Source organism: Erythrolamprus reginae, chromosome Z (genome assembly GCF_031021105.1).
Source record: "Erythrolamprus reginae isolate rEryReg1 chromosome Z, rEryReg1.hap1, whole genome shotgun sequence".
Taxonomy (NCBI): domain Eukaryota; kingdom Metazoa; phylum Chordata; class Lepidosauria; order Squamata; family Dipsadidae; genus Erythrolamprus; species Erythrolamprus reginae.
In genome coordinates this window covers 113748849-113772376 of record NC_091963.1, presented here as the reverse complement: position 1 = coordinate 113772376, position 23528 = coordinate 113748849, and the positions used below count along the sequence as shown (strand labels likewise).

The window sequence follows — 23528 nt, the reverse complement described above, 5'->3', positions numbered from 1 at the left end:
TAGGGCTGTTTAACTGAAATCCCACAGCCTTAGGAAAAAAACTAAATTTGTCTTGTAAATGAGAGCTGCTTATATGCATCCCATCATACCTGAGCTCTGCTAGTGGAACTTTCAGTGTGCTATGTTTCATTTATTACATTTCATTTATTTATTATTTCATTTATTAGATTTGTATACCGCCCCTCTCCGTAGACTCGGGGCGGCATACAAATGTTATGCCTTTAATGTGTCAATGTAAATTTGGTTACTTACAGCCATTATCCAAAATTATTTTTATTTGTCAGTGTGTAATACGTTTAATGGAAACTATCCAGAAATGGCACAATATATATGTGAAAAACGAACTAAACTGTTCTATTTGGGCTTTAACTATAATCCCAAATCCCATTGAGTTTTTTTGTAAATTGCTGTTGCCATATACATGCAAAAATGAGAATCACTTTTTAAAAAAAGAAAAGTTATATTGAGTTATATTGTTTTGAGTTGAATTCTATTGTATTAATGAATGTTGAATGTGTAGAATTTTTTCATTGTTATTTTAACTGTTTCACGCATTTATTTTTATAATATAGCAGCATTTGTAGAAACCCCACTACAAAAAATGATGGATACACTCAATTTTTAAATTAAAATCATACTTCTGCTAAAGAATTAAAGAAGAATATACTTCAAGAGTCACAGTTTAAAAAAACTCTCCACGTTTTTATCATTTGCAGTTGTGTATATATACATAGAAAGACATGCTCAGACAACTGTGAATGAAACAAACAAACCATTCCCTAGTGACGGAAGAACTGATTTAGTGCCATAACAGACCACTCTGAAGTAACTTCTGATTTATTCAAGACTCTGCTGAGATTGTAATCTACAGTTAAACACATCAAGTATTTAAAGTGTAGTTTGCCGTCTTATCAGGTTGCACTGCACTGCATTGCGCTGCGCTGTGTTTGATTTTTATTCTGCTTAGAGACATCAAGATGACAACTGCAACACACTCCTTCCATTATGAACAGACCTGGGAAGAATCTGAAAACCATTCTAAAGACTGGAGCCAGAAAATCAGGTTAGTTTTAATAAATATAACCATTAAATATACTAAAGAACGCCCCAGAACTAAATACAAAGTATTTTCTCTTTTTTAAAATAAATAAAATCGTACCTTCTTACATATAAAAAAAGGTTAAGGTGATATATCCTTATCTGCCTTTGAGTTTATGGATGGTGTGTTTGGGTTGTATGACTGTTTTAATAGGGGATTTTTTAAAGACTGTTTTAACATTGGATTTGTATATGATATTTTATTTGTTGTTAGCCGCTCCGAGTCCTCGGAGAGGGGCGGCATACAAATCTAATAAACTATTATTATTAGGGTTTTGGAAATCCAAATTAGTGAATTCTTTAACAATGTACTTATGTATGCAATAAGACATACATGCAGACATACATACATTTTTTGGCTAACTTTTCTAAATGCCCTCTCATAGTTGTCTTGATTTCACTGGCATTTGGTTTCAGTTAAGCAAATGTTTCAATTGCCTTAGATTCCATTCTGCATATGACTACTTAGAAATAATTTTAGCTGAGCCCAAGAGAGTATTCTTCTGAGTGTAAATACTAAAAGAGCGTACTGTGATTTTGTCATTCTAAACATGAATAGCTAAGGATATTTTCTGGAATGTTTTCAGATGCGGGAAAACCTATAAAGAGGCAATGGAATTATACAACTATAGTCTAATCTGGAAGTTCCCCTGGAAGAGACAGGATTTTAATATGCAATTTAATGAAGTTCATGGCTATCCTATGAGTCACTGTCTCTGGGCAAATTTTCACCATGCTTTATTCAGATAACTGTTTTTTGTATATCCTAGAGCATAGCTAATATTTGGCTTACACAATCCCTACAAATATTGGTTTCTCATTTAAAGGAAATCCCATTGTTCCTACATAAAAGTCATTTGAACTATCTGTGTATGCATATTAATATAGTTTATCAACAGATAAGCTGATACTTTACATACATATATTATTATATTTATTTTTCTCTGGGTTTTTTCCAGCAATTTTATTATTCAAATATTTATTAGAAAGTTGGTTTTAACTAACTTGCATCCTATTTTTTAATTCATTTTTTAAAATTGTCATGTAGCTGACACAATATATTTGATGGGCTTTAATAGATGTTAACCCCTTTGTGGAAATACGGATATCTCTTATAAAGATCGTTTGTATCATAACTTTCTCTGAACTCTATATACTTACACCCTGAGCTTTTTAGATTATAGTTTCAAATAATGTTCTCTTATTCACCAGTGAGATGGTATTCAATAAAGGAGGATTCATCAATAAAGTGATTGAAAATCAAATCATTTTCAAATCAAATCAAATCAAATCAAAAAGTTTTTTTTCCCCTTTAGCAAAGATGTCAGCCCAAAATATATTTGGAGAAACTGATCCAATTAATAACTAGCAAAGAGGGATTATCTCTTATTTAGTATATAAATGCTCAGACTCACAAATTGGTGTATATTAATATTCACAAATGATAGATGAAATTTGCTTTCTTTTTCTGACAGAATGAGGATAGCAGATGAGACACAAAAATATATATTTCACAAAGAGAGACGAGATTTTGAAGAGTTGTGTGAGAAGGATGTGTCTGAACTTGACTTCTTTCCAGGTGAACTGGAAATGGAGGAAAGTATACTGGGTGATGCGGACCAGGAAACGCTGAGGTGTGAAGAGAACAGCAAAAGTTTCTGTTCCGATGCTCTTGTCAAGAAAAAAAGGAAGAAAAAGAGGTTAGACATAACAACTGAAAGCTTATAAAATCTGGTTTTATTTACTAAAAGAGGATAAAAAGAGTGAATAAAACATCGAGAGAGAAAATTGTTGAACTAAATAACTTATATTCGCTCCATGAGTTAAATGGGTGTTAGCGATGGGCTCCTACGGGTACGGTCGGTGTTGTGATTCAGCCTGAGGCTCCTCAGGGAACGGCTGGACCTCTGCCGGATCCATGCCCAGAGGAGGAGGACAGTGAACAGGAGGGGGAGGACCAGGCAGACGGGGGAGAGGAATGTCAGGAAGAGGAGGAGGGAGAGCAGCCTGAGACCCCCGGTGGGGGGCTCTCCCCAGCTAGTAGCCTGGAGTCATTGGATGAAGATGCACAGGCTATAATAGACATGAGGCAGCGCCGTGCAGTTCAAAGAAGGGACCAATTAGAAAGGTATCTCCATCCCTGAATTGGCAACAGCTGGGTTTGGGTGTGGTTCTCCTCAGCAGGGTTGAAAAGGCAGGCCCGCCCTTACAGTCTTGTGGAGAGTTATCAACTGGGAGTCCTGTGACCTTGCTTCGATTCTTGGCATCTCTGATCTTGGCTTGTGGCCTAGAAGTCTGGAAGACTTGGGGGAGGCGTGGGTTTTATTATCTCCAGCGTTGTTTTTGCCAGCAAGAATCCTGTTTTATTGCCTGGCCTTCGTGAAACATCTGTGAAGCTTCATAGTGTTCCTGTCTGTAAGAACAGTTTTTGTTACCTGTGTTTGCTTTCAATTATATAAACTGCCTTTGCTTTTTACCAGTGTGTCTGGATACTCTTTTTGGTTGGTGTTGGCGTCTGGGGGGACCCAGACAGAACAGGTCAGGTACACAGAACTGGTTGAAAAATTTTGAATTTTTTTCTTTCTCCTGCTGGCCTCTGGGTATGTTTTTCCTATCGCAGTAAATGAGGTTGAAGGTATATAATTTTAGAAGAGCTGTGCCTGTGTGTGTATGTGTGTACATAGCCATACAGTTTATATAGTAGATAATGTATATTTTTGTGCGCCTGTGTTAATATGTATGTACACATAAGGCATGTGTTGTGGTTAGCTCTGGCCCAGCTCCTGCCCCAAGGAATGTGCAGGTGGATGTGGGGAAAACATCCACATGCTGCAGGCCTGTTTTGCTCCCGATGGAATCTGCCGATGAAGCCTCCTCTGACCAAGGAAGTGTGAGTGACAGGAAGAGGGGAGTTTGGCAGACAGCCCAGGAGGAGATCAATCATCTGTATCATCCTTGGATTCTGAACCAGAATTAATGACACATCCACGCATGTGTAGAGTGGTGCATAGGAGACAACAACTGAAGGATTATTACAACAGAAAATGAGGCCACCTGTCATTGGGTGGGGCTCCAGTAATCAGGGCTGCTGCTATAAATAGCAGCATGTGGGTTTGGCCGTTGTGAAAGAGTATCTGATCGCAGTTCTTAAGGAATCGTGTGTTGCTGTTTTCTAGACTTTGTTTGTTGATTTTTCACGCCTTTGAAACCAAAGCAGAGCAACGTGTGTGTATGTGTGTGTCTCACTTTGTTGGAAGAGGAAGGGGTGTGAAGTTTCTTCACAGCTGCTAGCTAAGTACTTAATGACTGTTTAAGGGAAATTGTACAGATTACCCGGTTGTTTTGGGATGAGTGCTCTTTGTAATACAAAAAGAGTGCTTAGTTTATTTTGAATTTTGTGATAAAGAACATTGCTTTGAATTTTCAAATGTGTGTGTGTCTGAAATTTGTACCCTTGAATTTTCGGGAGGCTCCTACCAGAGAGCCCGGCAGAACGGCATGTATACATAGAATTAAATAGTATATTTTGGATGTTCAGTAAGAGGATATAGATTGTATCTCTTTGAGACGAGGAGAGGCCAGGCACCCTAACTCTAACCCAAGCCCTTGATATGAGTGACGTCAAGTTGGCCACATTTAAGCTAGTTACATGACCTTTAAGCCACCCCCTGGTCACATGATCGTCAAGCCGTTCCCACCTGGTTACATGGCTGGCAAACCACACCCATATGGTAGTGAAAAATTTTGTAGCCCTTCACTGGTGGGCAGTTACTAAATTTGAATAGTTTCTATAACTTTCCTTTCACTTTCCAATATTCTCTCAGTGTTTCCAAATGACATATATCTCATGCAGTGATGGGCTACCAAACTTTTTACTACCACACTGTGGACATGGCTTATTTATTATTTATTATTTATTTATTATTTAGATTTGTATGCCGCCCCTCTCCGCAGACTCGGGGCGGCTTATGCATTTTGTTTCAACATCTTTCAGTGCAAATTGAGTGCTCTAGGGCGGAGCGCTAAATTTTGCTACCGGTACTGTATACCTGACCGTACCCGTAGGAGCCCATCACTGATCTCATGATATCCTAAATGTCCCCCCCCCACCCTTTCATTTTTACTCTAAACAAAAAGGATGAAATATACCTGCTTGGTTATATGTCAATAGAATGTGTGGCCTGTTTGGTTTTGGCTTAGCATAACTAATTCTCCTTCACTGAACAAACTTCTGTTGAACATGCATGACTGATACCACGTGTGAATTGAATCACTAACTTTGCAGGACTTTCCTCTGAGATTCTTGGCAATTGAACTTAATAATTTAACCTAAGTAAGGCAGGTTCAGACAAACACTTTCTGCCTTCTGCTAGGTCGCAAGCGGAATATGAATACTACAGCCGTCTCCTGTCATTTTGTTCTTGCACTTTCTTTTGATTCTTGAGACTCTGGTATAGCATAATAACATATTAGCTGTTTTCATCATTTTTATAAATGTATATAAAAAATACAGGCGTTACTGTATGTTATACAGCCTTTCTGTTCTGCTGGGGATTGACAGTTGGCAATCCTGCTGCGTACCTTTTCAGGCTGAACAAATTTTTATTTATTTCTCTGTATAATGAAGCATACTGTTTGTAGTCTGACCCAGAGGTGGGTTTGACTAGGGCTAGCGACCGCTGGTGACATCATGATGATGTCACGGACCCGATCCATGGGTGCTGCCATCTTTTGAATTTTTTTTTTTCTTCTGAGCATGCTCAGATGCTGAATTTCCAGCAATATTGCATGCAGTTAACATCTTGTTTTTGGCTTTTTTCCTCCCTGGATTTTTTGACACTGTTAATATGCGCGGGTGCAAAGCATGCGTGCCCCCATGCAGCGAGAGAGGAAGTGAACTGGCAGCCAGGTAAGTTAGAACCCATCCCTGATCTGACCCCTCATTCAAAGCTATGAGACTCGGACACTAATTTTTCCTGTTGTTGATCCACAAGCACACCCATTTGAAAGTTAAACATTAAAGATGGTTTAATGACAAGTGACACTCTACTTGTGCAAGAATCGTGGGACCAAAGATTGAATCTTTTTTTAAGGGCAAGTTCAATGTTCTCCATCTTGAAAACATTTAATTAATTACTTTGTTTTAAAACGTCCTAAACATGCTACACTTACTAAAATATCATAGATATGTGAGGCCTTTCCTGGAGTACCATTCAGTAAGTGAAAATAACATCTCTATATTTGCATAAAACATGATAGGATCCTGTTCTGTCTGGGCCACTCCGGAAGCTATGACCAAACCCAAAAAGATAAGACAGACACACCGGTTGAATCCAAACACAGTTTTATAATGGTAAAGAGAAAAGAAGCCAACAGAAAATGTCCTTACAGATCAGGAAAACACTGGAACTCCAAATAGATACACGAAGGCAATTGTTCATACCGAAGCACAGGTTCCTTGATGCCAGATGAGGCTGTTGTGCTAACAGACATACACCTCCCACCAGTCTTCAAGGCTGCTGGGCCACGAGCCAGGAACAAAAACGCTGAGAGAAAATGCAGATAACACCAACTCCCCTTTGATAACACTCCACGCTGCCGGAATGGTTCTCATGCCTTATAAACCCTTCTCTGCTAATGAGGACCACATTCAACCCCCTGGTGTTCCTCATTCACCGCTGATAATATCTACACAATTGATCTCTCCTTTGAGCTATGCGTCTCTGCCACATACTAATGATAGCTTGTGCGTCATCATCCAGGGACTCCAGAGACTCACAGCTACTTGCTTGAGAGAGCTCCTCCCCAGGGCTCCCAGGCCTTGCATCACCTGCACTTTCGTGACTGCTATCTGCACTGTCTGACTGCCAAGAACTCTCCGCTGTCAGCCTCCCCCGGGCATGGAGCCAGCAGAGATGCAGCTGGTCTTTGATCTGGCTCAGGCTGAACCACAACAGGATCCATGTCCAAATTTGATTTGTGTTGCTTAGAATGGAATTTTGATTATTTTTTTCCAAATTATGATGTATTTTGATTCAGGTTTAAATGATACATTTCTGCTAAAAAATCAGAACACATTCAGATTATAATTCATTGTAACTCTCACATCTCCCTGTTGTTCCAAATATTCTACTTCATCTTTATAATCCTGAGTAGAGACATATATTAGCCATCTTCAGAGTACAATTTTAGAAAGCTTAATTATTCATACATTAGGTGATAATTAAAACTAATTTGGTAATCATTTAAGGTTGATTATAAGCTGAAATCAACCAAAATCGTTTGGAAATCCTTAATCAAATGGGATTTCACTGAGTTTAGTTTTCGTAGTTCACTTACTTTTCCACAATAATACTTGATCTAAGTGTCTATGGAGATGCTCAATCATCCACTTACCATTCAGTCAGAACTGAAGAAGCTTCTTGGATGAGAAGCGAAATGTTTTCAAGGAAAAACCTGAAAAAGTTGTCTTTTGAAAAGCACTTTTGGGACCAGAGATGCAGGAACCAGAAGGTTCTTAAATACTTTGCAGTAAGTTGTGCGTTGGTTTTGCTTGTCTGCCTCTGTCTTTCTTCTTCTTTTTCTCTTTTCCAGATGACCAGTGATAAATCTGACAAACTGTAAATATGAGAGTGGTAAGTATAACCTGTAAATATGAAGCTGAATGTATTTCTTAATTCGTCCAGTGAGGGAAAAGGCCACATTTTTTACTGTGTTTCTCTGAAACTAGGACCTGTCCTGATAATAAGCCCAGTTGAGGTTTTGAGCGCATGCACTAAAATAACCCGCCCCTGAAAATAATTCCCCCGCAATTATTTAGACGCATGCACAGCTGCCACGCAAACAACACGTGAGGAAGTGAAGCCAGAGTGGGGGAAATGGAAGGGGAACATGCCCCACATGCCCCCCACACTCCTCCCATTCACACAGAATGGCATTGCAGTGGCCGTTCCCGCAAGCCCTAGCTTGCGCGCCCCTTCTCTTAGTGACGGCAGCAAAAAGAACGGCTGCAAAAACCCCTCTTGCCAGCCCTAGCCCTGTCAACCTGGGGCTGAGGAGAGGGGGACTGGCGCTGGAGCTCCAAGCAGTGGCCAGTGTGGGCTGAATGCAAAACTGTGAAACAGGATTGGTGCGGAGGGTTCTTGCCTGCAGCATTATCAGCAAGGATTGGGTCAGAGTTGCTGCCCCCTGAGATCAACAGGCTAGAAGTGAGACAGGGATTTTATTTTGTTTGTTTGTTTGTTTGTTTGTTTGTTTGTTTGTTTGTTTGTTCGTTCATTCATTCAATTATTTATTCATTCATTCAATTATCTAATTATCTAATTATCTAATTATCTAATTATCTAATTATCTAGTTATCTAATTATCTAGTTATCTAGTTATCCAGTTATCCAGTTATCCAGTTATCCAGTTATCCAGTTATCCAATTATCCAATTATCTAATTAATTATTATTTAATTATTCATTCATTTAATTATTCATTCATTTAATTATTCATTCATTTAATTATTCATTCATTTAATTATTCATTCATTTAATTATTTGATTATTTGATTATTTATTGGATTTATATGCCACCCCTCGCAGTAGACAAAATCCTTGCTGTCTCTTCTGCTCCCTTTGCCAGGCATGGCAGGAACTGGAAGTTGGATAATACACAGCGGAGAAGCGAGACATGTGCGGCGGTAGATGGGGCAGGGTAGGGCGCGAGATGCATATCTTACTGGAATGTGGCAGCTCTGTTGCATTTCTCGGCCGGTCCGCGCAGGAAAACACCTTGCACAGTAAAGAAAAACTTCTTGCGAGTGCGAGAAATTGTTAATTGCTCGCACTTGCAAGAAGTTTTTCCTTGCTGTACAAGATGTTTCCCTGCACAGACCAGCTGTGAGATGCAATGAAGCTGCCAGGCTATGCTAAGATGTGCATCTCAAAGATCGCCCCACCCCATCCACTGCCCCATCTGTCTTGTTCCTCCACTGTCTCTTACCTGACTTCCAGTTCCTCTTCTTCCGGAGTGGGGAGAGGAGACAGCAAGGAGTACCATGTCTCTCTCCATGCATCTTGCTTCTCTGCTGCCTTACCCCTCCCCACCCGCCACTCCTCTCACGGGTTCTTCCCCAAACCCCAAAATCTTTAACCTCAGATAGTCTATTGTTGACCTCTCCCCTTTTCCAAGAGGTCTGTAAGGGGTGAGCATAAGCCCACCATTGTGCCTACTGTCCCTGTCCTACCGCCCTATTGTCTTCTTTTATCATTATTTACTACTTATGTTAAACTTATACTAACTACAATCCTATACAGTGTTCTCTTGACTTTCGAGGGTCCGACATTCGCGAAAAGTCTATACCATGGTTTTTTTAAAAAAATTAATTAAAAAATACTTCGCGGAGTTTTTTCTACACCACGGTTTTTCCTGCCCACGATGTCATACATCATCGCCAAATTATTGCTAATAAAGAATTATGTTAATAAATATCAGGATCATTAAGTATCTTCTTCAATGGTGAGTACCAGTAATAATGGTGAGTAATAATCTAAAGGTTGTTAAGGGAATGGAAAATTGTAATTTAGGGGTTTAAAGTGTTAGGGGATGTCCGGTGATACTGTTCATAGCCAAAAATAGTGTAATTCCTTCCGCATCTCTACTTCGGGGAAATTTGACTTTCGCGGGTGGTCTTGGAACGCATCTCCCGCGAAAGTCAAGGGAACACTGTACTTGTTTCACAAAACAAACAAACAAACAAACAAACAAACAAACAAACAAACAAACATGTTCTTTCATTTCCTCTCCCTAATATTTCTTTATGAAACTGATGTGATTCTGTCTCTCTTCCTATCACACAGTACGCCGGGCTTCCAAAATGTGTGGGCTTCGGGAAGCAACCGACATGGAGGACTGGACCTTGTATTGGACAGATTATTCTGTCTCTCTGGATCGGGTAATAGACATGAAAAGTTATCAGGTATTTAATAAATGTCTTGAGATGGAGCTAAAGAATCTATGTTTTTATTTGTGAAAAAAGATATGAAGGTTTGGGTTGTACTGAATATTTACCTTTGATCCCTCTTTTAGAAAATAAATCATTTTCCTGGAATGACAGAAATATGTAGGAAGGACCTTCTAGCCAGGAATATGAGCAGAATGTTAAAGCTTTTTCCCAAGGAATTCAACTTCTTTCCCAAGACTTGGTGTCTTCCTGCTGAGTGAGTCCTTATGAAACTCATCTCACATTTTAAAAAATTTAGTTTCTCTTTTTCATCATAAAAGTTTAGAAGATGAACACCAGCAAATAAATTTGACCTAGTTTTATTTTAAAAAGTATAGAAGTCTTTCTTAAAATTCAAACCACTCTTCTAGGAGTCCTAATTATTACTGAAAATTCTGTCTCTTCCCTGCCCATAAGTCTGACTTTGAGAAGCAGCATATTATCCCATATTGGATTTCAGTTCCCATAATTTCCTCCCCCACCCAAAATAAGCTTTATGAGGAACCAGGATGCGGAATTCAGTCCTTCTTGGCTGCTGCTTTCCTCATTGCAGCCAGGACATTTCTGAGTTCTTCACACTTCCTCTTGGCATGAATGCAAGTCCCTACCTTTTTCTTTATGAACTTCAGAGCTCTCTTGTCTTTGGACACTTTGAGCAACTCCATGGCTCATCTCTCATATGGCGCAAAACCGCACACTTCTCGGATCATGTCCCGTACAAATTTGGTGTGTTTGGTAAGCTGCCCACGGCATTGACAATGTCATGACTTTGACACATTCCTGGTCACTTTGTGGCCTTTATTCAGGCCAATGGCCACTGGAAATCAGATTGCCATGGTTTTCCAGAAAATGAAGAAGTTTGGCTGCTTTGAGCGGGCGGATGGATGGCGATTTTAAAAGTTTTGTGATCGGAATACCCAACACCAAAACATTCACCTCTGCAGCTTCTCCCCATGAAGCTCAGTTCCCATAATTTCCTATCAAGATGTCTGACAGTTTTAGGGTTTGCAGTTTGGAGTGTAATTGGGCTGCTGTATATTTTTTAAATAACATGTTTTTTCCTTTATTTATTTATTTTTCATTGGTCTCAGCTACGGTGAATTGCAGGCCTTTGGGAGAACAAAAAAACATAAAACCTACATATGTAAACCAGACTCTGGTTGTCAAGGCAAAGGCATCTTCATCACAAAAACTGTAAGAGATATCAAACCTGGGGAGGATATGATCTGCCAACTCTATATCTCAAAGGTGATCATCTTGTATTGAAGCAGATCCTCTGTATTGCTGTGAGTCTCTCTAGCCATTTTAACTAAAACTGGCAGATATTCAAAAGCTGCCCATTATTGAGAAATAAAATAATTGTTTCATTGATGATCAGTAAATCTTCTCTGTAAGAGAGAATTACATGGATTAAAATGTGAGTGCATTTTAAAGAAGCGTCTGGAAATGAGAAGAACTGTTTGTGAGAAAGCATCCAGAAATTATGGGAAAGGTTGGTGAAGATCGCACATGTGCTCGTGCCCACACCCATATTCATTGCCCCCCATGTGCCCCCATTACCCTGTTTCCTGACTTCTGCTGGGCCTGGCAGGCTCATTTTTCTCCCTCTAGAGTAGTGTTTCCCAACCTTAGCAGCTTGAAGATATCTGGACTTCAACTCCCAAAATTCTCCAGCCAGCATTTGCTGGCTGGGGAATTCTGGGAGTTGAAGTCCAAATATCTTCAAGCTGCCAAGGTTGGGAAACACTGCTCTAGGGGCTTTCTTGTAGTTTGGGGAGGGCAAAAACGCTCTCCCCTGTTCCCCCTGGAGGCAGAAAATACCCTCCCAGAGCCTCTGTGTGAGCCAAAAAAAATCAGATGGTGGGCTCCCACATACGCGCTGGGACTGAGCTAGGGTAATGGCTCATATGCCAGCAGATATGGCTCCCCATGCCACCTGTGCCACAGGTGCCATATGTTCGCCATCACTGGTGTAGACTGTGCTATGGCAATGAATATTTGACCTGGAGGAGTGAATACTTGGAGAGGTCATAAATGTGAAATTCAAATATCTGTTGCTGTTATCCATAGGGCAGATTTATCTATCTATGCATCTATGTATCTATGTATCTATGTATCTGTCTGTCTCTCTGTCTATCTATCTATCTTTCTACCATCTATCTATCTATTTATCTATTTATTTGACTTATATGCCACCCTTCTCCGAGGATTCGTGGCGGCTTACAAAAATTTAATTGTCTTTGGATACAGGATATGGACTTTAATGAAACAATGCTGTTAGGAAATTTCATTCTAACAAAGGCAGATCAACTATGGCAAGTTCACTGGAGCAAGGGGGGACAACTTTCTGTTTTAACTAAACATTAAAACAGTCTCTGGGGGCACTATAGACTATAAGCAGTTAGCAAAAACTCACAATTATGTATATTGCCAGTATGTGGATTTTCTAGATGAAACTCTATTTGTAGATATTTTACTTAAAAATTAATTTTCTTTTCCCAAGCCATTTATTATTGATGGTTTCAAGTTTGATCTTCGGATTTATGTGTTGGTGACATCATGTGATCCACTACGAGTATTTGTTTATGAGGAGGGACTTGCACGTTTTGCAACATCTATGTATTCAGACCCATCACAAAGTAATTTGGTGAGTCGAAAGATTGAATTCTGTTGACATAAGTAATCCACACAATGGACTTCAATTTCAGGCCTACCACTTTTGGGGAGAGTTATGTCTCAACATTTCCCCAAAATTAATATTTAAATGTCACTAGAACAGAAGAATCTTTACTATTGAACTATACTGATATATTTCTCACACTAGTAGATTGACAAGTGTTAGCAACGGTCCCCTTATTTTTTATTATTATTATTATTATTATTATTATTATTATTATTATTATTATTATTATTATTATTAATTAGATTTGTATGCCGCCCCTCTCCATAGACTCGGGGCGGCTCACAGCAATGATAAAAACAATATACAATGACAAATCTAATAGTTAGAATCTAAAATAACAATAATACATTTAAAAAGTCTAAAAATCAACAAACCCCAATACAGTATATAAAAAACATACATATGTTAAATATGACTGAGACCTTTCTCTAATTTGAATGAAGATTAAATCTGCTGATTTCACACACTAAAACAGGGTGCAAACTATCACACACACACACACTACTATGTAAAGGAGTATACAAACATGAGTGTCTCCTTTTTTAAAATTGTCAGGTGCGATGGGATCAATGAAATTGTCCCTTGCAATATGTGTGTAGTGCATTAATGCATGTTAAAAAGGGACAGGGGCCATGCCCACCATTTTGTTTGCTATTGTTTTGCAAAGGCTTCTGATTCTGTGGTCCTTCATCTGTTCTCACCTTCCCCATCTGGAAGGGCAAATACTTTCTTTATTGTCCAGTGGAGACACATTTAAAGCATCTACTATTTGGTGGTTCCCTCCCTCCAAACTCGCTTTTACCTGGAAATACTTCTTTTTATGATCAAGGTAATTGTGATTATGTTAATTAGCCAACCTTTTAAGAGCACAGCAAAGCCCCCCTTCAAAGCAATAAATAAAAAATGGGAATATTGCTGTCAAGCTGTCTCATGAGTACAGGGGAAGCTTTAGGAGGAAGGAACAAGTTAGAAATTCCCGTTGTTGGGGACTGCGTTTTTGTTGTCTTTCTTTTCAACAGCAACTGAATAGCTAGAAGTCTGCAAAGCCATGGTCACATGCCACGCTGGTGCCAGTATTGAATTAGCACAGCCATTGTTTAGTAAAGACCTATAATTTAGTTTACATTTTCTGCTTTTGAACCTAGATAACTATCTCTGCCTCAGAATTGATTTTTGTTAAATACAAACACTTCTTAGATTCAATTTGGAAAAGAGAAGCAATGCAAGAGAGAAAGCACTTACCCCTTTCTTGCCTGCATTTCTCCACTTCAAATCACTGCTTCCAAACACTTTTAACCCTGTAAGATTCCAAATGTTGTTTTTATGAGATACAGACTAACATCCCATAACCAAGATAAGCTTCAGAATGTATAAATCAGATGTTCCTGTACTATGCCTCTCAAAGTCCTTTATTATTGGCCAGGTTGCTAAAAGCTGTGATTCACCAATATTTGGAAAATCATGCATTCATAAAGTATTTTATCTTTCTTTATTCACTTTAGTGCAGACCAAGGAATATTAATCAGCCTTTAAACCAGTATATTTTTCTTTAATATATATATATTTCTTCACAAAAGTGCCTAGATAGATATGGGTTCCTTTCATATCTATGATTATGGGACTTTCTTAAATAATTTATTTTTATCATGGAATTTAGAACACAGAAGTTTCAGCTTTTTGCCTCGTACTACAAAACATTTTTAAAAACATTTTTAATGTTATTGAAATTCCATTACCAAATAAATTAAGGGAAGCTATGTAAGATAAATATTATTGTACATCTGAAAGGAAAGGAGATGTAAAGGCCAGACAGTTTAAGCTTCCCACAAAATATGGGTGTTTCACACACCATTCTCTGCCCCTCCAATTCTGAGACTAGAACGTAAGTGGGAATAAAGTATCTCTAGCCTAATAACCTGCTTGTTGTTTAATTATTTACAGGACAATGTCTGCATGCACCTGACTAATTATTCAATTAACAAGCACAGCGCTAATTTTGTACGAGATGAAGATTCTGGTAGTAAGAGGTACAGAATGTTTTCCAATATAATCATAGCTGGGGGATGCTGGAGGTTTGCTCTCATGAATCTTTACAGCCATTTCCGAACTGTTTTAAGAAACAGTCCTCCAAATTCAGCTGGCACGTGGCTCATTTTCTGTCATTAGGTGATGTAAATCATTTAAAAAGCTCAGATGAGAAACAGCGGGCGGCTGGAGGAGGCGAAGGGAGCATAGATTTATCCCCCCCTAAAGGAAGCACAAATGAATTTATTGAAATGGAACTGCTGGGTTGTTGTCCCTTGTTTTATTATTTTTCTTTTAAAATCTTATACAGAATGGTCAGTTTGATCTCATTACTGCCATCACCATTTTTCTCTCTCCTTGATTGAGGTCATTACTATAATTCTTGGATTTTCAGTTGATCGCTTGCAACATTTTAGTTTGCTGGCTCCTATTTTTCTGCAGTGTTCTATCCACTGCGGCAAAAACTTGGCTTCCTTTGCATAGTTTTCCATAGCATTCTCATGATTTTCCAGTAAATGGGTCAAATACAAGCAGTGCAGTGCTTGCTTCTGCAGTGCAGCGCTGCTGTCCAAAGCTAGAATCTGCAGTGTGCCAGATTAATAAACAAAAAAGAACAGATATTTCTTGTGCCAAAATATTCAAGAAATTATTTGATTCCCACTCAGATTAATAATCAGACCAGAGATTAGAAGATCCTGACTTAGGAAAAAGGGGAATGTTAACAGTGAAGTAGATCAGAGTAGAATAGATCAGAGATATGTAATGTATTTTTAAAGCAATGCCTCTTGGATTAACACTGGAACATCATGTACTAGTGGAGAAGCATATTAGTGGATCAACTATGCTGGATTTTATACATTAAGAAAATGTTTCCTGCAATTGTACAATTTGTGAAAGAGAGTAACCGTATGATCCTAGCATGTTCTATATTTCTAAAGAGCTGACATCAATAAGCTAAGGGAAAATTAGGAAGAATTCCATGGATAAAAATCCTAAAAGGAAAAACAGGAAGCTTGTGAAAGGCCAAAACAATAATATTAAACAAATTAAAATGCGAAATGAGACCATTGTGACTATGTGAAAAACTTTCTGATAAATGAAAGAAAAAAGGACACATTTCTAATATCAAATATCAAAAGCAGAATATTAGAAATCAAAATAAATCTGTAAGAACAGAATGAGGCAGGTCAGCATTCAGAATTAGGGGAGATTTTCAATGAATGCCAACAATAACAACAGGGTTATTTAGGTATATGAAGAATGAGAGAAAAGTCCCAGAAATGGCCCAGTTGTTGGAGAATGTCACAAAATGGGGACCTTCTTAAGCATACTATGGAAATTGATAGAAGGGAATTTATACATTATAAACTTTTTAAACAATAATTTGTTAAAATTAACTACAATAGTAAAAAATAATAAAAACTAAAAAGAAAAATAGAGAATATAAAAAAAACAACTTTGTACATTTATCATATATAACCAGTTTCATTATCTCTTTACCACCTTTTAATTAATAGATATAAAATTCTTCATCCCATGGCTCTATTTTTATTAAGCATTGGCAAGCCCAATAAGGAACATCTTTTGCAATCTAGGTGTCAGCAAAAGTCCAAACAGAGCCCTAAAATAGTAACATTAGACTCACCAGAGCATATTTTAGCTCTTAACTATAAGCGAATTCAATATAAAATCCCTTAGCAGTCCAGATGTCAGCAAACCCAGAAACAAATTTTTGTTCATATTGTTTTCCAAAACAGTCATTTCGGATAATTTTTTAGTTTTCTTTTCTGTAAACAGCTTTTTCTGAGAACAGAACAGAACATTGATTCAAGATGACTATCCTCAAAAATATATCTGAACATCACTATAATTCACTTATCTTAATATGCCTCTAATATCAAAACAGTCTTTGTTTTCCATGAAAATGCATTTACCTTTTAAGATAATTTCAAAATCTTAATATTCTAAATAAAATATTCCAACATTTTCTGAGCTCTTTAATCCATTTAAAGTTTTCAGTAACCAATACCTTTCTTTTTGCTGTTTATTTTGAATACTTAAATATATAGTGGTACAATTTCATTTTCTTATATTAAGCATTGAAGGCATCATTGTTTTCAGTTTTGTCATTTTGAGGTTTTTCAAAGTTCTTTGAAACAGTTAATAGCTAATTTCCAAAAGTGATTAGCAAAAGAAGTGTCTATTGAGTATCCTTAAGGCTCCAGCTGTATCTTGAGCAAGAATAGCAAATCTCCTCAAATCTTAGTTCTTCAGCTTCTGGAGATTGCTGCTTTTCAGTTTCTTCATAAGGAGCACCATATGGAATTCAGAGTAGGCAATTTGACATCCGCTCTCCAGAGAGGATCTAAGAAACAAACCTACTTCATCAGCTTTCTTGGCAAACAGTTGTTGACTCCACTTTTTGCAAAGCCATCTTCAGTCTGCCATTTCTTCCCCAGACATCTGACTTGCTATAATCTGTTAGAATTTTTGGAGCATGGGGAAATGCCATAAGGTTTAGGTTTAGGTTTAGGTTTATTGGATTTATATGCCGCCCCTCTCCTCAAACTCGGGGCGGCTCACAACAATAATAAAAAACAGTACAGTACACAATACCAAATCCAATGCCCACCCATCCAGTTCCAATTTAAATTAATAATCTCATAAAAAACAGTATATATAAAAAACAGGCACACAGTCAATCAATCAACAAAACAAATGGGCAAGGGGGAGGTGTTTTAGTTCCCCCATGCCTGACGGCAAAGGTGGGTCTTAAGGAGTTTACGAAAGGCAGGGAGGGTGGGGGCAATCCTAATCTCAGGGGGGAGCTGGTTCCAGAGGGTCGGGGCCCCCACAGAGAAGGCTCTTCCCCAGGGTAAAGAACTAATGTTGCTCCTATATTTTTTTAAGGGGGGGGGGACCCAGATAACAGACCAATCAGCTTGACCTTAATACCTGGAAAAATCATAGAAAAGATAATGAAGCAGTAGGTTTGCAAGTACTGTACTTAGAAAGAAAAGGATGATTACTGGAAGCCAGTATGGGTTTATTATAAAATAGTTCATGCCAGACAATCTTACTGCTGTTTTGCAAAGAGATTAGACTGCTGTGGGAATGCTCATGTTTTTTTTATTTATTTTATTTATTTATTTGTCAAACAATTATAGGGTGATAATTTGTACATATTAAACATTAGATAAGTAATGATAAAAAGTAACAAAAGAAGACAATAGGACAGGGATGGTAGGCACAGTGGTGCGCTTATGCACGCCCCTCACAGACCTCTTAGAAAGGGGGAGAGATCAATTGTAGATAGTCTAAGAGTTTTGGGATTAGGAGTAGAAACCACAGAATCAGGTAGTGCATTCCAGGCATTGATTACTCTGTTGCTGAAGTCGTATTTTTTGCAGTCAAGTTTGGAGCGGTTGACATTTAGTTTGAGTCGATTTCGTGCTCGTGTGTTGTTGCGGTTGAAGGTGAAGTAGTCGTTAACAGGTAGGACATTTTGGTATATGATTTTATGAACTATAATTAAGTAGGAATGGAGACGACGGAGTTGTAAGTTGTCTAAACCAAGAATTTCAAGTCTGGTGGAGTAAGGTATTTTGTTGTGAGAACAGGAATGAAGGACTCTTCTTGTGAAATATTTCTGGACTCTCTCAATTGTGTTGATGTCAGATATGCAATGTGGGTTCCATACAGGCGAGCTGTATTCTAGGATTGGTCTGACAAATGTTTTGTAAGCTCTTGTTAGTGTACGAAAGCTTCAGAACGGCATCTGATAAATTTAACCATAGCCATCTCCTTCATTTATTATTTATTTATCATTTTAAGGTTTTACGCATAGGTATAAATACAAACATAAAAACATAATACTTAAAACATATAAAATCCTAATTTTGGTATGCTTGCCTAGAACATCGGTTGCATGGTCATAGCATCCTCGGGAGTATATTGGGCTGTGCAAAGAGGAGAAGTTTACATTGTGTGATACAGTAGGTCTCTGATTTCACAGTGGGCAAAAGCCACCTAATATCCCCATTTATTTAAGATATTTTGCTGTATCTGTAACAATCTATTTAGCAGTTCCCAAACTTGCCAATTTGAAAGAGGATAGCATCTTCCAATGCTTTCACATCATTCCATCACACAGAAGTGGGTTCCTACTGGTTCAGACCGGGTCTATAGAGCCATCAGTAACTTGGCGGCCTGGGTTGCTGGAATCAGCAGTGACCCAGGCCTGCCATGCCCCCGAGCTGGTTCTCTTGCTGGCGCCATCTTGTTCTTAGCTCCTGCACATGCAAAAGTACTAAACATGGACACTTCTGGCATGCAATTCCTGCACAGTGCATCCCTGAGTGAACTGGCCCCTACTATCACTACCCCTACTATCACAATAAAACTGATCTGGATTTATTCTCTGTAGTACTTTAGGGTTGGGCAAGAACAATGGGTAGAAGCTTTACAGAGAGAAATTCAAACTCAAAGAGAACTTTCCAAAGAGACTACAAGAGTTATTAAACAATGGAGCAGCTTGCCTCATAGAGAAGTTGTGTTGCAAAGATTTTACAGGTATTGTATTTATTTGAAATGGTTTAAGGATTCCTGCGCTAAGTAGGGGATTGGATTAGAAGATGTCCAAGGTCTCGTCTGATCTACGATTGTATACTCCCATCTCATCCATCTAGTTGGTAATTTCAGCTGTGGGATTGTTTCATATGCCAGACTAGTTCTGAAGTTACACATTGCTCTGAGGTAATGGATTCAGCCGATTGTGGGTTATTCAGGAATCCATGGATAACACAGTATGTGAATCAAGTAATTTCTAAGTGTTAATTTATATTGTAAGAGCTACACTATGGATTGCTTATTGTTATAATATGGATTCATGCATTTGAAATAAAAAGGTTTGCATATGCATTAAGAAGATAGATTTAACTTGAGTCTAATTAAAACGTGAAAGAGAAAAGTCAATTGTATTTGTTTTTTTAAATACTTTATTAGTTATTTACATTAAAACAAAGGATAAACAAAATAACAATACAACATTACAAAATACATAAAATTACATACTTATTTATGCATAGAAATTTATATTTAAAAAAGGAAGAACAACATATATATCTATGACAAAATAAAGCTTTATGCTTTATACATAAGTTGTTTTTGGTATCAGAGCTTAATACTTACACCTGCTAGGTTGCAGGATAATTGATTTTTGCAGCTTGTTCATTTATAACAATATTTTTTTTCTTGTTTATTATTACACATACATCTTATTGTATTGTTTTCTTATTCCTCCCCCCCTTTTTTTAAAGGAAGCTGTCTACATTTAATAGGTACATGGAGCAAAATGGTTATGATACAGAGGAAATATGGAAGGATATTGAAGATGTTGTTATTAAAACATTGATATCGGCTCATCCTGTCCTCAAGCATAATTACCTTACTTGCTTTCCCAACCACACCATGTGGAGTGCTTGTTTTGAGATCCTGGGATTTGATATCTTGCTGGATCGAAAACTCAAACCATGGTTGCTTGAAGTATGTACCTTCTTTTGAAATAAATAGATATTTGTCTGCTTCCACAGAAAGTTTTTATTAGACAATTGCCTTCCTTATTTGTGGAATTCAAAAAATATTTGCAACTCACTACCCCCCCCACCCCATTTCTACTTAATACTTCTTATTCTGAACTCTGCTGTATTTTCTAATTTGTAGCTCTAAGAATTATCCACTGGAAGGATTTTTGGATTCAGATTCTTTCTTTCATTTAGAATTAAGACAACTTCTACTCTCCCATGTTTTTCTCAAATTCTACTCTAAAATTCCTTTTCTATCTCTCTGCTTCAACAATGGGTACCTTGTGGCAGTACTTCCAATCACATGGATTACCAGCAGAGGGCATTAGACAATTGAGAATGTTGCTTTAAAATTAAACAAGCCTTTGGGAATTACCAGTTGGGAAGACTCAATTGATCTTACAAAAAATTCTACTAGAAGAATTAGAGCAACATTTTGTCTAGCTAACTACCTCCCCACACCCCTAATGTAACCAGCCACATTTCATGCTATGCTTGAAGATGATAATTATTTTTAATGCTGTATACTATACCTGAAAATTTGGGAAGAAAATTATTGCTTAACATATACGCTGTCCTCTTGGTTGTCCGGATCTGTCAGTGGGATTTTCTGAGACTGGTTAAACTTTTTTCACTGAAATAGTTCTCTTTAGTTTGAAATCTATTGCTTATCAATACATTACTGTAATACATATTTTTGTGCTTTATAAGCTTTATAATCTTTCATAATAGGAATTGGTAGTATTTATTTATTTCAGTATTAGAAAGAAATAAAGGCAAGAAAATAATACTATATATTACACATGCAAATTCATATAATTGTATTGCTAATATTTATAGTAAATAACACAGTGCCAAGACTGAGATCAATACCAAACATTTTACACCATGAATTCAAATGTAAATAAATTACTATTATCTAATAGCCTTTCCACTCATATAAATATTTTATTTAGGGTCTGCTTCCAGGTTTTTATATTAAAATTGTATTATCCTATACTAATGTAAAAATTTAATTCTAAAAAGAATCTACTGGTTCATGAAAGTCCCAGCAAAGGCTGTTGACATTTCCAGTTCAAAATTCTCCAGTGTTGACTTAATTTTCCTCATAATGAGCAAAGGCCACAGAGAAAGGTCCTACATCTCTCCATAAATTTTTTGGAAGACAGAGAAAGATGATTATACCAGTAGAAGCTAAACCAATTTCATTGTATACATGATGTACAAGGACAATAAAGGGTATAAACTCAATGCTTGGAGAAAATATTTATTAATATTTGAACTTGCGTGTGCCCAGATATGCAATCTGATCATCATAGATGATAATTGCAAACACTTGGAAGGTATCACAACCAGTGTTCCCTCTAATTTTTTGGGGGGTGGGCGGAAAAGTATAGTGTCTGAGCGGCAGTCCCTTCGGGACTGGGCGGCACAGAAATAATAATAAAATTTCCCTCTCGGCTTCTGGGCAGGTTTGGAAAACTCTGCGTTGATGATGATTTTTAAGTGAGCGATTGCTCACTGCTCAGCTTAGAGGGAACTATGATCACAACCCAGTTACTATCATCAACAGTAAAAGCTCTTCTTTCTCCTCTATTCTCCCCAAAACATCGGTCCTTTTTTTTATTGCAAAACTGCAACAGCTACAAATACATTCAATTTCTCTGGTTGTAGGTGAATCATTCTCCAAGCTTCAGTACGGATTCATGGCTGGATAAAGAAGTAAAAGACCAGCTATTATATGACACTCTGGTATTGATCAACCTAGGAGCATGTGATAAGCGCAAAATCCTGGAAGCAGAGAAACGGAGAGGAAAAGAAAGGCTTCTCAAGCAGGGTCGTAATCGCGAAGCCAGGTCTGAAATTTATAATCCGCTTTCTGAGACAATAGCAATGAACATTTATAATCCACTTGCAAAATATCTTTAAATTTTTAGTATGCATTGCCATCACTGTGACTTTAAGAATTTGAAATTGCTGTGTTGACATGCACTTTTCAATTAAACTGTAGCCCCTGTCAATATATTTAATTATGTTTTAAAATAAAAAATAAAATTATATTTTGTATACGGTATATAGATGATTGTTGTAGCATTAGATAAGATGGAAGGGAATTTAAAGCAAGCTATTTTAGTTTGTTTAAAAGATAAATATAGGAAGAAATTTATTCAGGTGTGTTGCAGTGTTTCAATTTTAGATGAGGTTATAAAATGTACAAATGTGTTTAAAAATAAATTACATATTGCAACTAAAAATATTAGCAATTAAAATTCAAGCAAAATTCTACTGAATTGGAATATGAATAGGTAGGCAGAAATGTATCCTTTATTTAGCCATTTAAATTTTTTATTTACAAACATTGGTCTTTTTTTTTGTACCTATTGTTTTTTGTTTTGAGGAATTTAAGGAATTTTTGTATTTACCCCTAAAAGTAGAAGTGCAGCTCTATAGCTGCAGCTTCATAGTGACCCTTTGATCTCCTAGAAAACATCCCACCTAACTGAGCTTTTAATGTGGCAGGAGAACATGATAAAACATGCGCAAAATAATTGTTAATCATACTGAATCAAATTAAAATTAAATTAAGTTTTGTCCTGGACCCACGTTTCTTTACGCATGCTTTCACTTAGTTCGCTACTCTGTGCTCAGGTGCACTTGAGAAGTGGAATACTCCACCTTATACATAACAGTGAGCAAAACCGGAGGAAACTCACTACTTCTCTAACCATTGCAAAATTCTGCAGGATTCAAAGTAGCCCAAAACTAGTTTGTATAAAACTGTACATACTGGAACACCTTTTATTTATATATTATTTTAATATATGAAAAAAGAAAGAAAAAGAAGAGAGACAGATGGGGAAAAAACCAGAAAACAATCAGATAAAAAAGGACAGAACAAATGAGTGTGTATGTGCGTGTGGGTGTGTGTAGCATTTTTGCTGATAATGAAAATGAAGGGAGAATAGTATAGATCTGTTTCAAGCTATTTAGCTCTCGTCAGCTAGCCATACCCTTATGATAATAAAATAAAGCCATACCCTTAAAATAAAAAATATTATTTTTCTTAATGGTCTCCATTAAGCTTAAAAAGAAAAATGGAAACATGCAGTATTTAATATTCCTTTCATCCATGCTACCTTTTGTGTCTTGTGG

The 23528-nt window shown here is 37.3% G+C and overlaps 1 protein-coding gene and 1 pseudogene across 4 annotated transcripts in view; one reads left to right on the top strand and one right to left on the bottom strand.

The window, feature by feature from the left end:
• The window catches only part of TTLL6 (tubulin tyrosine ligase like 6), a 51938-nt gene that overhangs the window by 3660 nt on the left and 24750 nt on the right, over positions 1 to 23528 (top strand). Inside the window, exons 2-11 of one of the 4 annotated variants that reach the window (XM_070767486.1) lie at positions 968 to 1063; positions 2678 to 2798; positions 7696 to 7733; positions 9943 to 10061; positions 10172 to 10302; positions 11177 to 11333; positions 12589 to 12732; positions 14710 to 14795; positions 20112 to 20337; positions 22050 to 22231. In XM_070767486.1, coding sequence (XP_070623587.1) covers positions 1006 to 1063; positions 2678 to 2798; positions 7696 to 7733; positions 9943 to 10061; positions 10172 to 10302; positions 11177 to 11333; positions 12589 to 12732; positions 14710 to 14795; positions 20112 to 20337; positions 22050 to 22231 — 1262 coding nt within the window. In that variant the 5' untranslated portion in view covers positions 968 to 1005. Of the gene's footprint in view, positions 1 to 735; positions 1064 to 2573; positions 2799 to 2847; positions 6364 to 7055; positions 7734 to 9942; positions 10062 to 10171; positions 10303 to 11176; positions 11334 to 12588; positions 12733 to 14709; positions 14796 to 20111; positions 20338 to 22049; positions 22232 to 23528 lie in introns of those variants that run through there. The other 3 variants (XM_070767485.1, XM_070767488.1, XM_070767487.1) reach the window with 3 other exon arrangements.
• Positions 10571 to 10921, bottom strand: LOC139152875 (large ribosomal subunit protein eL36-like; annotated as a pseudogene).